Source organism: Notothenia rossii, assembly GCF_949606895.1.
Source record: "Notothenia rossii genome assembly, contig: scaffold_27, whole genome shotgun sequence".
NCBI lineage: Eukaryota > Metazoa > Chordata > Actinopteri > Perciformes > Nototheniidae > Notothenia > Notothenia rossii.
The window spans coordinates 1009511-1022380 of record NW_027639488.1 but is presented as its reverse complement, the minus strand read 5'-3'; the positions used below and the strand labels follow the sequence as shown (position 1 = coordinate 1022380).

The following is a 12870-nucleotide window of genomic DNA, read 5'->3' as shown; positions in this document are numbered from 1 at the left end:
TGATCTCTACAATAAAACAGTTTAGTGCCGGATGTACAAAGATATTAATATGAGGATGTGCAAAACAGACAAACTAATTAACCTTTATTTAAACATTAAAACATACTTTAGATTAAGGTCTTCTTTTAAATATTAACGTCTAATATATTGCTTTCCTGCAATGTTAACTATGTTGAAGCACTTATTTTAACTGATATTATACATATTAATTATACTATTATTTAGATAGAATAAGAAATCTGCAGAATACGACAGTGTAATGGTGGAGGTATATACACATATTGAAAGATGTCTTGTAATGCACTGTTGAGGAAGCTGCGACCCAAGTTTTTCATTCATTGCATAACTACACCGTCGTTGTGTATAATATGATATGTCAATAAACCTTATAAAATCTTGAAATCTTGAAGGGGATGTGCAAAATAGCCATTATATACAGTCTTTAAATAACTATTAGAGAATAACGAGTAATGAATATACTTTATAAAGATCTGCAGATAAATGTTTAGTCTTCTCAAGCACGAACTATCAAATATCTCTCCTGATTGTTGGCACTTGACAATCACCTTCCCGGAATTTTACTCAGGTGTAACTAAAGTCTGATTTAAGGGTTGTTTATATTTCACATCATTAATCAGAATCTGCAAAGTAACTCAAATAAATGTAGTGGAGTAAAAATACCAGGTTAACCTCTGAATTGTAGTGGAGTAGAATTACAAAGTAACAATGAGCTGTCATGTGGGTATATATTAATGCTGCGCATTATGTACACGAGCGATTTTCACCCATTTATTAATTATATGTTTTAAATTTGATAACACCAATGTGTTTAATACTGGCAACTTCTAATTGTGGGAAAAACGAAAACGTTCCCAGTAGAGACGTCCCATAGAACATGTTGCGAAACACAATAGCCAGCATGTGTAGTTCTGGGGGGGCGTTCGAGTCAAGTTTTCGATGGTCTGCCGTGGTTTCGTTCCATTTCAAAGAGCTGTTTGACGCTCGGCGTAACCTTGGCGCACTGCCACTCCAACATCCAATCCCAGAGCTTGAAGATTAATCACGGGGACTGTAGTCCTAAACGATAGCTGGGGATTATGGGTAGTGTAGTGTCTTCGGCCATCCTAAACTCGATGATGCTCGAAATGTCCCTTATAGGCCTACGTCTGTTTCCGGTTATTTTTATTTTGAAATTCAGTTCCTGATGGACGGACAAAAAAGCCCGTGATTATGGAATTAAACAAATAAATAAAAACAAGGATAATTGTGTGTTATTGTTGAGTAAATACAGATTTCAGTATTCTGAGGCTCTGAGCCCATTTCTTTTCCTCACTGATGGCAAAAAAAGTCAGACATTATACGATTTAAAATAAAAACAATGTTCGTAGCTTGATATTGAGTAAGAAGACGTTTTTATGAACTCCACAGCTTCCGGTCTTCCAAGACCCGACCGGACAAAAAGACGTGGTGCAGGCACGAAACATACTACCAATAGAAATACATTGCTTTTAAAATCGTTCTGTGTGACACGAACAAAAGGGGAAAATCGCGTTGGTGAACACGAATCAACAGATTAAATGTCGTGAGACTCGTGACTATAACACGAAATGCCGTGTTGATTATTCAGCTATTTCAGGACATCGAGGCTATACATGTTGTTGTTTATACCGTTTTTTAAACCTTTTATTTTAAATATTCAGCTTTTTCTGCATTTTTGTAGCTAAAAGCAGCTACATATTCAGCTTTTTCTGCATTTTCAGCTAAATTCTGCCACAAATGTTCACAGTTTACAACAATCGCACGCATTTTCTGCAGGAAATGCATTTTCTAGTTCTGGGTGCATTCCATATTTTAAACACACAAACATTGACACTTTATGATTATGATGATTATTATGATTACGATGATTATTATTATTATTATTATTATAATTATTATTATTCATAATAATAATATTTGTGTGTGTGGTTTAAGAAGGGCGGCGCCCTAGCGCCCTCTATAGACCAGCCGCCACTGCTTATAATGTGACTCTCGTGTCTGTTACATTTCATTTCTGGCAAATCTAATAAGTGGCGACATCTTCGGAACATTATGACAGACGAAAACGAAAATGGCACTCAGCAATTCAACAGTGTAATGAATCGCGTTTTTAATGCGCTTGACGTTGCCAGACGGGATCTTGCAGCGCAGCGCAACGACAATGTGCTGCGAGTCACCAGGAACACGTTTCGGAGACGGCGGAGGGCTCCAACAACGGGTATCATTTCAGTTCTTAAATGTGCATTAGCATTAGCATTGTCCATTTCATATTGTGCTGATGCATTGGTCTTAAATCATATATAGTGCAAGGCAAGCTTATTTAAAAAGTTTTGTTCACGTTACATTTGCAGTGGATTCCTAATGTATCGAGTTTTAACGTTTTCATTTTAAGTTTGAGCCGGAAGAGCAAGCTAACTACTGCTGTGTAGCCTACATAAAGCCTACATAAACTTACTGTGCCAGGACAAGTTGTGTATTTTAAACCAACTGGATAAATATTACAGTTATAAAGATGAAAATATTTAAGCAATAGTCGTAAAAGTATTTAAGCAGTAGTGTACTTGAATGTTATGTTTTGGAGAAGCTCCCACAAATCTTTAAAAAGGAATATTATAACTTGTTCATAATTATACAAAAATGTGAGAACTATGACAACTCAATTTCAGTATAAATGCTAACGTCCTTGACTCAACAGGCCAATTATACTTAGGGATACCAACTTTGTTATGTCTTTTTCTAATGACAATTAAGCAGTTATTACAAATAACATACTCCACTAAATACAGCTGCTATTTCTGCTATAGACAGGCTATATCAGTATTAACAAAATCTGTTTCACAATTTAAATGACAAATCTGTCATTTAAATTGTGAAATATTTAAATGTTATATCCATGGCTTAGGACATTACATTACGAAGCTGTATCATACGGTAATCCTATATCTTTCTTTCTTTCAAAATGGCGGACTGTAGGATAGACGATAAGTAAAGCATGCAAGAGAAAAAACGTTATACATAAAAATGGTCATCCATACATTTTCTCCCTCCTTTCCAGACTCAATGGAGCAATTTAGTAAATAAAGTTATTCAATTTTTAACGGTGCTTATTTGGTATAATAATTTGTAATAATTTACATTCTGTCATTTTACAGGGGCATCAAATGAATCTGCCGGAGTTTGGAGGGTGAGACTTTTTCTGTTGGCTATGGCGGACCAATCCGTCCTTCCAGCAGCTACAGAGAGCAGCCGACTGTCAAGAGAAGGTTTAGGTAAATAATTAAATAGGTTTTAAAAATGAGCATCCACTTAAGACTGATTCATTATCTGCACAGGAAATGCACACAATTGTTTGCACACCAATCAACTTCATTGAAGACTTTTCAATGTTTTATATGAATATTAAATCTGTATGGCCTGGGTGCAAGGTTGAAAACATTAAAAATAATCTCTGTAATCCATCACCTCCACTTTTGGCAGCAATGCTTACCTTTAGTGCCTAAAAGCATACACATTATGCCTATTCTATCATTGGCTTACATTGTTCAAATATTAATAATAGCTTTTTCCCATTCATAACAAAGTCAATGTCTATGATGAGCCTTCATTGATATGGCACCTTTTTTGACCATATGTTCATAAATGTATATTCTTCACGTCATATAAAGACACGATATGGCTTATAATCTAAATTATAATTATAGTTATTTATAGAGGCAGTATATTGACTGACACCTTTTTCTTTTTCTTTTTTACAGGAATCCCAGCTCATGACATGCAAGGGGTTGTTTCGGAACGAAGCTATGTCAAGCTCTCAATGAGTCTTTTAGAGTTCAACAGTTATGTTTGCCAAAGTTTTCCTAAAATTCCATTAAATATGATTGGGTTCACTCTGGCAAGAGCCAGCAACTGCAGGCTACTAACACAACTGCAGGCTACTACTATGGCAGACCTTAAAAGATCTATTGGCAGGAGCAGGGTTTATATAATCCCGCAGGCAGACATACCAACATCGTTAGTGGTGAGTTGTTGTTTTGAGCCTATTCTTTACTACTGTTACTATGTTATAAATTCTACATATATATATATTATACTTAATTCTTTAATATTAGGAGATTGATATTGGTTATTTTTTAAGCTGCTTGTTTCGTCCATCAAGTTCTCCTAAACTTCTTTATCATCCACCCCACAGATGGCTTCATCTTCTGCCTCTGCAGCCTTTAGACCTGCAGGAGCACCCTCTACCTCGGCCACTGATTCTGCAGGAGTACCCTCTACCTCGGCCACTGATTCTGCAGGAGCACCCTCTACCTCGGCCACTGATTCTGCTGGAGCACCCTCTACCTCGGCCACTGATTCTGCAAGAGCACCTTCTGCCTCGGCCGCCTCTACCTCGGCCACTGATTCTGCAAGAGCACCTTCTGCCTCTGCAGCCTTTAGACCTGCAGGAGCACCCTCTACCTCGGCCACTGATTCTGCAGGAGCACCCTCTACCTCGGCCACTGATTCTGCTGGAGCACCCTCTACCTCGGCCACTGATTCTGCTGGAGCACCCTCTACCTCGGCCACTGATTCTGCAAGAGCACCCTCTGCCTCGGCCGCCTCTACCTCGGACACTGATTCTGAAGGAGCACCCTCTGCCTCGGCCGCCTCTACCTGGGCCGCCACTGAAACTGCAGGATCAACCGCTGCCCCCATACCCCCATCAACTTCTGTATCTATGGACGCTGATGTATGTAAAAAATATCTTATTATGAATTCATCTCAGGACATTTTCGAAAATAAACATAGTAAAAGACGGTTGGATGTAATTGTTACCTCTTGTCAATCAACAGGTGGAAGGTTTGCATTCCGCACAATGGGTAAATGCTGGGACTCCAGAGGTAAAGCTTTATATGGCTCTATAGTTCAGTATTTGTAGTATATACGTTTTAATAAGGACATTAACATTCCATGCACCAATTTTACTTTCAAGGTCTTTTACAGAAGGTCACGTTTGGAACAACCAAACAGGTATTTATAGATAATGGTGTTTTATACATAATTAACACAGTGTATTGGTTTTGAATGTAAGAAAACTGAATACCCTGTTCTCATCCTTTATATATTCTATGAATAGTGACCTCTTAAAAGAAAGACACATTTTTTTTTTCTAGGAATTCCTTCAATGATTTTTTAATTGATGATTCTGATGAGGAGGAAGAGGGCGAGGACGAGGCTTTTGGGGCTTTGGAAATTGATGTCTTTCCCGTGGTAAGCTTTATTTGTCATTATTAAAAAATAGGACAACATTTGTTTCCAGGAACTGATAATGACACATACTAAATGCATTTCCGAAAGCACCAGTACCCAAGACAGACAACCCCTCTTCACCAATCACCAGTCATGTATAATGGACTTTATACATTTTTAATCATTTAGGAAGAAGTGGATCTGACCGTCCTTTTAAGTGACTTCAAAAAGGATTTCGTTTCTGATGGCCTAGTCAGTAGCATCTGCATCAGGAGGAAGAAACTTCTTGAGAGTGCAATAAAAGCCATCTCAAGGGTTACATTCTGCTGGAACAATTCCCCCTACATAGAATTTGTAGGAGAAGATGGAGATGACATGGGAGGACCACAGAGAGAGTTTTTCAGGTCTGAATAACCTCATTTAGTGTATGATTCTTAATCATAATGTGTCCTCGTTTTCAGGTTGACTGCAAAGTAATAGTACTGTATTTTTTTCTCAATTGATTTATTGTAGACTCTTGATGATAGAAGTACAGACATCCATGGGAATATTCGAGGGAAAGGCTGGTCAGGTTTTTCTTACCTATGACCAAGCGGCATTAGATGGCCACAAGTATTTCCAAGCAGGCCGCCTAATTGCGTGGTCAGTAGCACACGGAGGTCCGTGTATCAAAGCCCTGGATCCCAGCCTGTACCAGCTGATGTGCGGCCAGGAGCCTCAACTGGAGCAATTTGACTGCAGTGTGCTGCCTGATCCGGATGTTCAAAGCAGAGTAAAAAGGGTGCCTGATTATTTTTATGTTATTAATTAATTAATATTTATTAGGATTTGATAGAAACAAATACATTCCTTCTTGGTCAGTCAAAGTTTGTAAAAGCATAAAAAGCATTTCTACTAAACCTTTGTAATTTATCAATCCGGCTACATTGTTTTATCTCTAAGATCCTACAGTGCAAGACTGCAGAGGACCTGTCTGCCCTCCAGAAAGACTTGGGGGACTGGATCTCTGAGTGTGGCGTCCCTGGCATCTTCAGTGCCACTATCGGAGAAATTCCGAAGATTTATGCCTATGTAGTTAAGCACTACATATTTCTCAGGTAAACAAAAACACTTATAAACAAAAAAATATAAAGTCATAGACATTATGAAACACTGTTAATATAAAAGCCATAACTTACTGTATGCTACTAATATTTAACATTTTGAACACTGAATATTTTTGTGTTTTCCTTAATGTAGGTTAAAATGTTGCAAATTATGTATGCTCTTTCCTTTTATCACTGCTTTTTAGTCTTTTCCCAAAAAAAAACATCAGTTTTTCTTCAGGTTATATATATGTTTGATCTTTGTTGGCTTATAGAACGGCCAAGATGGTGAACCAATTGACGGAGGGCATGAATGCTTTTGGGAACCTGTGGGACCTGGTCAGGAACAACTGGATTGCCTTCCTTCCCTGCTTCACCAACATGAGGACCCCGCTGACAAAATCCTCCTTTAAGGCCATATTGAAATATGAATACAGTCCAAGAGGAACAAATCACCGGGAAAAAGAGGAGGACACGATATACAGCTGGGAGTTGTTCCTAAACCTCATCGAAGGTACATTTTATACCTTAAGGAAAATTTAAAAGCACCTCATATGAAATGACTACAACTCAGTAAATACTGTTATTGATGGATGCTTTACAAAAAAGAAAATCGATTTAATTTAATATCAATGTAGATAATGCAAATACAAAAAGGGGCAAATACACATGTTGATGTCAATATACCATAAAGCCAAATAAATGTAAACTACATTATTGATTAATGTTTGATGTTAAATTACTTTAGTGATATTATTATGTTCCACATTTGACTTTAAAAATGAAAATAAATATTATTCCAATATACACTTTTGTCATTGGCAGACAAACTGACTGAACTGACATTTGAGGACCTGCTGATTTTCATCACTGGGGCAGATGAAGTTCCAACGCTTGGCTTTCCAAACAAGCCCTCCATTGACTTTTATACACAGGAGGCCGGCGTGCGTCGTTTGCCATATGCCTCAACCTGTGCTATGACGTTGTTCCTACCAAGAGGCATCACAGAGGAACAAGAGCTTCACAACATACTGAACCAGTCAGTGAAAGACTCGTTGGGCTTTTTAAAGGTCTAGAAATATAGACAAGGAGGAAGAGAGGAGTAGGAGGAGGATTGGGAGGGTGTGCAGAGTGTGAGGATAAGATGAGGGAGAAATTATTACTGCAATTTTGTGAACTTTGACATTATTGCCATAAATATGGAAACTTAATAATAATAATAATGTCCCCTCACACTTAATAGTTTTTGGCCCTCACATTATGTTCTTTCAATTAGAACATGTTTTGAATCTGTCTAACACAAAGCAGATACCTGTCCTTTAAGTCAGTTGTTCCACTCATTGCATTTTGGAGATCTTGCTGTTGTTCAGAGCTCAGGATAATGTGTGGTTGTGGCACTATCACTGCTCGTTCAAGATCATCATTGTTTGCTTGCAACTGATCGAGCCGTATGCCATGTCTTGCCAAGCCATCTTCAATATTTTCTTGGCTGTAGGGATCATTTCCAAAGACATTGTCAATAGCTGTTGAATGTTGCTCCCTGTTGGCTAGCATGCCCTCCATCCAAATATGTGTTGGTGTACGATTGTTAGCAGTTCTTAGTCTATGGTTGTTCCAGGCATGTCTGAATAAATCTAGTCTTTTTTGGATTTCTGGTTTAAAAACGATTTGTAGTGCCATTTTCTGAATGTCATCTCCGGGGTTCAATATTTCTTCATCTTCAAAGGAATAAAAAAGTGTGTAAAAATAGTGCACAACCTGCTGGAAAACATCTCTCCAAAGACGCTCAATACGTTGGTTGTGTACAGACTGGCCTGTAATGTGCCTCGCTTCTCCGTTTCCCTGTAGAAGGTTCATCAAGAGGGCAACTAGAGTGTTCTCCCCGCCGTGGTCAGACCTGACTCTGGATGGTAACCCATACCGACAGGTAGCTCGAACAAAATGGGTCAACACTGTCAAAGCTGTGTTGTCAGTGCCGCAGTTGATAAAAGTTACGAGTCTGGAGTTCCCATCAATTCCGGCATGTGTCACAAACCCCCACCTGTACAAATAATCGAATGAATAGAACAAGGAATTAATGCATTACATCAACTACCTTAAAGGTTATCTTTATAACATTTGTTCAATATATCCAATACTTCTATAAATGTTGTTGATAATAAAATGATTGAGATTATATAGTGAAAGAGGAAAATAATAAACACAACTACGATGGATTAGAAGATCATATTGACTGCTATAATTACTTTCTTTCAAAGTCTAGAGCTGATTACCGAATGAGACGCATATGGCCATCTATGTGCCACAAGCTGTTAGGAAAGGGCACATAGTAGGTTCTCCTAGCCACAGTCTGGCCCCATCTCTGTGCTGCTGCAGCAGGATCGATTTGCTTTAGAGTCTCTCTAACTCTTCTTCTTTGTACCACAATCCCTTCTGCGTGCAGGTATGCCCTCATCATCTGAAAGTGGTTGATTTAAAGACAAATAAGATACAGATCATTATCTATAAAATGATATATATAAAAAACTCTAAAAGGGAATATTAACTAGTATGCTTACTTCTGAACCTGATCTAGGAAACTGATTGTGGAGTCTCCTGACATGCTCTTCTAGGTCAGGATCACTAATGGTAGTGAATCTGTTCCTTGCTGAAGTATTTAAAGACTTCATTTTTTTATGAAGGAATGAGGAGGAACAGCCCAACATCCTTGCCATTGCTCTCACGGTAAAACCTTGACCTAGGAGAAGCTCAATTTGCCCCCTCGTTATGTCAAGAGCAGGTCTTCCTCGTCTTCCTTATGATATGGAAATAAAAAGGAAAATATATAAACATATGTATAATTATTATAACAGCTCATCAGAACGTTCATCAACAGAACAATGATTTTTTAAAAGTTAAGTAAGTCTGTTAAAAACAGGTCACATTAATATTCACGTGAGTTCAAACTTATATAAACTGGTAAAAAAAACATATAGAGTTTTATTATAAACCTGTCCCTTCCCTTTAACTTTTATCCATTTGACTATATCCTAATTACAAGAATGCAGGTTTTTTTCCTCATCAAAAATGAGGTATAACACATTTCTTTGCCATAGCTTCTTAATGACATTGATACTGTTGGATACAGTATTAGTAAGACCAGTACCAACAATACTATGAAGTACTTTTACTGTCAACTTTTTGAGTAATCCTCTGTCAAAGTCCTCTCCTGAGTACACGAAAGCATTTTTTTCTTTTCTTTTTAATAAGCCTTAAAAGAATGTTCTTCATGAGACTGGAATTGTTGGACAGAGTATTTTAAGAGGATATGGTAGACATGATATATAAAGTATTTCCATTCAGTACTCCAGCAGGAGCATTTAACCATTGGAAAGTCTTCACAGAATGTCCTGGATAGCTGTTCACAACTTTCCTTCAGCACAGTGCCACACACCCTTGTCACTTTAATTGAACTGTTATGATGCTGTTATCTTTTAATATATGATTATTTCTCTGCCCCTAGTTCTTTCCTCACAGATTCTTCAGTCTCATCATTCCATCAGTCCCAGTCAACGCCTCCAGCACACTTCCAGGGTCTGACTCCAGAGAGATATTGTCCTGATGCTGTACAAGGGTTATGCCCCATGATCACAAAATGATCCCTGTGTGCCAATGAGCTGATATCATGTCTGGGATTAACGTTACATCAGCCTTTGTAAAAACAATTATTTCCTTTTTTCTCTTTTCTCTTCCCTTAACTGAATAGTCCTGTCTTTAAGTAATGAAATGTAGAGTCCCTTTCTTTCACCATTTTAAGTCTGCAAAACAGGCATTGTTACTGTATGTGTTTTGAGAAATTACACAATAAATGGCCCAGAATTGTTCATTATGAAGTTTGACTGTTGTTGGCTTGAAGAAATACATTCTGGCTAAGCCGTCCAGGTGAAATAGGCTTTGTTTTGCAATATTTATTATTATGTCACCAGTTATTTAAATAAATCACTATCAGAGGATAATACAAGGAAACCTAATACTGCCTTTATCTAAAGAGCCATTGAAGCCCATGAATAATTGAACCTTCCGCAAATATTTTCATCTGCTGTATTAGTAACGTTCCCACGTGTTTTCAAATTGAAATTAAAGGACTAATATCTGTACAGAACATTATACAAATATGCTTCACCTGCGGTATTTTAATTTTTAAAAGTGTTCAGAAAGACTCAATCAATTATATATATCTATATATATAATATCTATATTGTTATTAACTTCAACCAAAGTACTGTTAATGCACTGTGCTCATGTAGGGTGAAGAGCCCTCCTGTGGGGAAACATAGAAACTGCACTTAAACCACTTTGTGCTTTTTAACCGGTTTAAAATAGTTTTTTTCACTTTTAAAATACATGCTGCCCTAGATATAAGTACAAATGAAGTCTGAAATGCAGTGCCTAACTCACCTGAATGCACAAGGTGTGCTGCATGGAAACCAGTATGTAGGGCATTGGAAGCTTGAGGTTCGGAGATGAAAGATCTGAGATCAGTGAGACTTTGAACTATATCCTGCACAGCCTCGGCGCTGATGGTATCTCCAACCCTTCTTACGTTAGCTATAGAGCTGTTGATAGCGTAAACTTCTGTTCGGCCCAAAGAACCTTGATTAAATGCTCTTTGAATCTCAGTACATCTTCTTCTTATACGTCTCAGTACAACGTCCGCCATGTTTGTGTATGAACTTCTGTGAAGATTGATGGGTGAGGTCTATCTTAAGAGCCAATAGGAGACCTCGATGCATTATTTCCCCTCCTCCTCATTAGCATTCTGTGCGACTAGTGCGACTAGTGCGACTAGTGCACATTTGGGATCCACTAGTGCGACTAGTGAACATTTTAAGCCCGACTAGTTCACTAGTGGAATTTCAATGTATCTCACTAGTTAACTAGTAAAGGGCGAAGGGTTCACTAGTTAACGTGTAGACATTTTGAGCCCCACTAGTTAACTAGTAAGGCCAAAAGACGCGTCAACTAGTTAACTAGTGAACCTTTTGCCTTTACTAGTTAACTAGTGAGTGATTCTGGGTGCGACTAGTTAACTAGTGCAGACAAATGTATGCCACTAGTTAACTAGTTGTGCTTATTTTGTGTAACTAGTTAACATGTCAGAGCTTTTGCAGCGCACTAGTTAACATGTAAGACTTTTAGCGTCACTAGTACGGTCAGAGGGTCACTAGTTCATGAAAAAGCTTACATGTTGATACTTTGGTGCAACTAGTGCTGCTCCTGGCGTCACTAGTAAGGCTTATGTGCTAACTAGTCGGACAAAAGTGCCACTAGTCGCTGAAAAAGACTGACTAGTGTAATGTTTTATTGAACTAGTAAAGCAGAATGCCAAACTAGTTTGACCATATCTCTAACAAGTGGAATCAAAGAGCCAACTAGTGTAGACAGCTGCCGTCTGATATCAAGGATGTGGAATAAATACTCAAATGGCTTGCCATAGTGGCTCACTGCGTTAACGCTCGCCCCTGGATGCGGTTGGTCGCGTGTTCGAGTCCATGCTGTGGCATACTTTTTTTCATTTTCACCCTTTTTCTATGGATCTCCAAAAAGTCAACTTTGACTTTTTCTGAGACTGGAGGAATTCAAGGGGAGTTTTCAAGGGACTCTACCCGCCTTATGAGGCACTATTTTCAAATACTTTTTTCCATTTTCACCCTTTTTCTATGGATCTCCAAAAAGTCAACTTTGACTTTTTCTGAGTCTGGAGGAATTCAAGGGGAGTTTTCAAGGGACTCTAGCCGCCTTATGAGGCACTATATTCGAATACTTTTTTCCATTTTCACCCTTTTTCTATGGATCTCCAAAAAGTGAACTTTTACATTTTCTGAGTCTGGAGGAATTCAAGGGGAGTTTTCAGGGGAGTGCGTTCTCTCTGCCATCTCCTCCCTGTGTGTGTGTTGCTGCATGCAGCAGCTGCGTGTGTGTGTAAACTGCCCCTCCCCCTCGCAAGCAGGCGGGGGAGAGAGAGATGTTTCGTCTCGATTTACACATGCTATGACTCCGGGGGTACTTCCATTCGCTTCGTCTTGATCTGTTGATGTTATTTCATGTCTCGTTTGTCCATTGTGACGGTGGGAAAGCCAGGGAAATGTCCCGGAGATATACTGAGAAATCTTTGTAACAGCATTTTCCTGCGATCAAAGCTGTTCGCAGCTACGAGGCTGGGACCGCTTCCATTCGCTGCGTCTTGATCTGTAGATGTTATTTAATGTCTCAATTGTTCATTTTGATGGAGAAAAAGTTGTATATTTAGTAAATTCAGAGTGTCTAAGATGCACAAGTAGGCATGTTTGAGTACTCAGGTCCAGCGGCTCACTGCGTTAATGCTCGCCCCTGGATGCGGTTGGTCGCGTGTTCGAATCCATGCTGTGGCATTCTTTTTTTCATTTTCACCCTTTTTCTATGGATCTCCAAAAAGTGATCTTTTACATTTTTCTGAGTCTGGAGGAATTCAAGGGGAGTTTTCAGGGGAGTGCGTTCT

At 38.6% G+C, this 12870-nt stretch overlaps 2 protein-coding genes across 2 annotated transcripts; one reads left to right on the top strand and one right to left on the bottom strand.

Moving 5' to 3' along the window:
- Positions 1-1957: 1957 nt before the first annotated feature.
- LOC307027772 (uncharacterized protein) lies at positions 1958-8002 on the top strand. The gene is made up of 12 exons (XM_079696092.1): positions 1958-2257; positions 3192-3308; positions 3795-4057; positions 4229-4768; positions 4872-4919; positions 5012-5049; positions 5193-5289; positions 5458-5672; positions 5782-6049; positions 6211-6365; positions 6629-6867; positions 7179-8002. Exons 1-12 carry the CDS (start codon positions 2092-2094, stop codon positions 7427-7429), a joined length of 2397 nt encoding a protein of 798 aa, XP_079552218.1. The 5' UTR covers positions 1958-2091; the 3' UTR covers positions 7430-8002.
- On the bottom strand, positions 6932-11812 carry LOC307027768 (uncharacterized protein). Its single transcript, XM_079696087.1, has 4 exons — positions 10791-11812; positions 8912-9147; positions 8627-8811; positions 6932-8394 (listed from the first exon to the last, which is right to left on the bottom strand). Exons 1-4 carry the CDS (start codon positions 11050-11052, stop codon positions 7626-7628), a joined length of 1452 nt encoding a protein of 483 aa, XP_079552213.1. The 5' UTR covers positions 11053-11812; the 3' UTR covers positions 6932-7625.
- Between the last annotated feature and the right edge of the window lie 1058 nt (positions 11813-12870).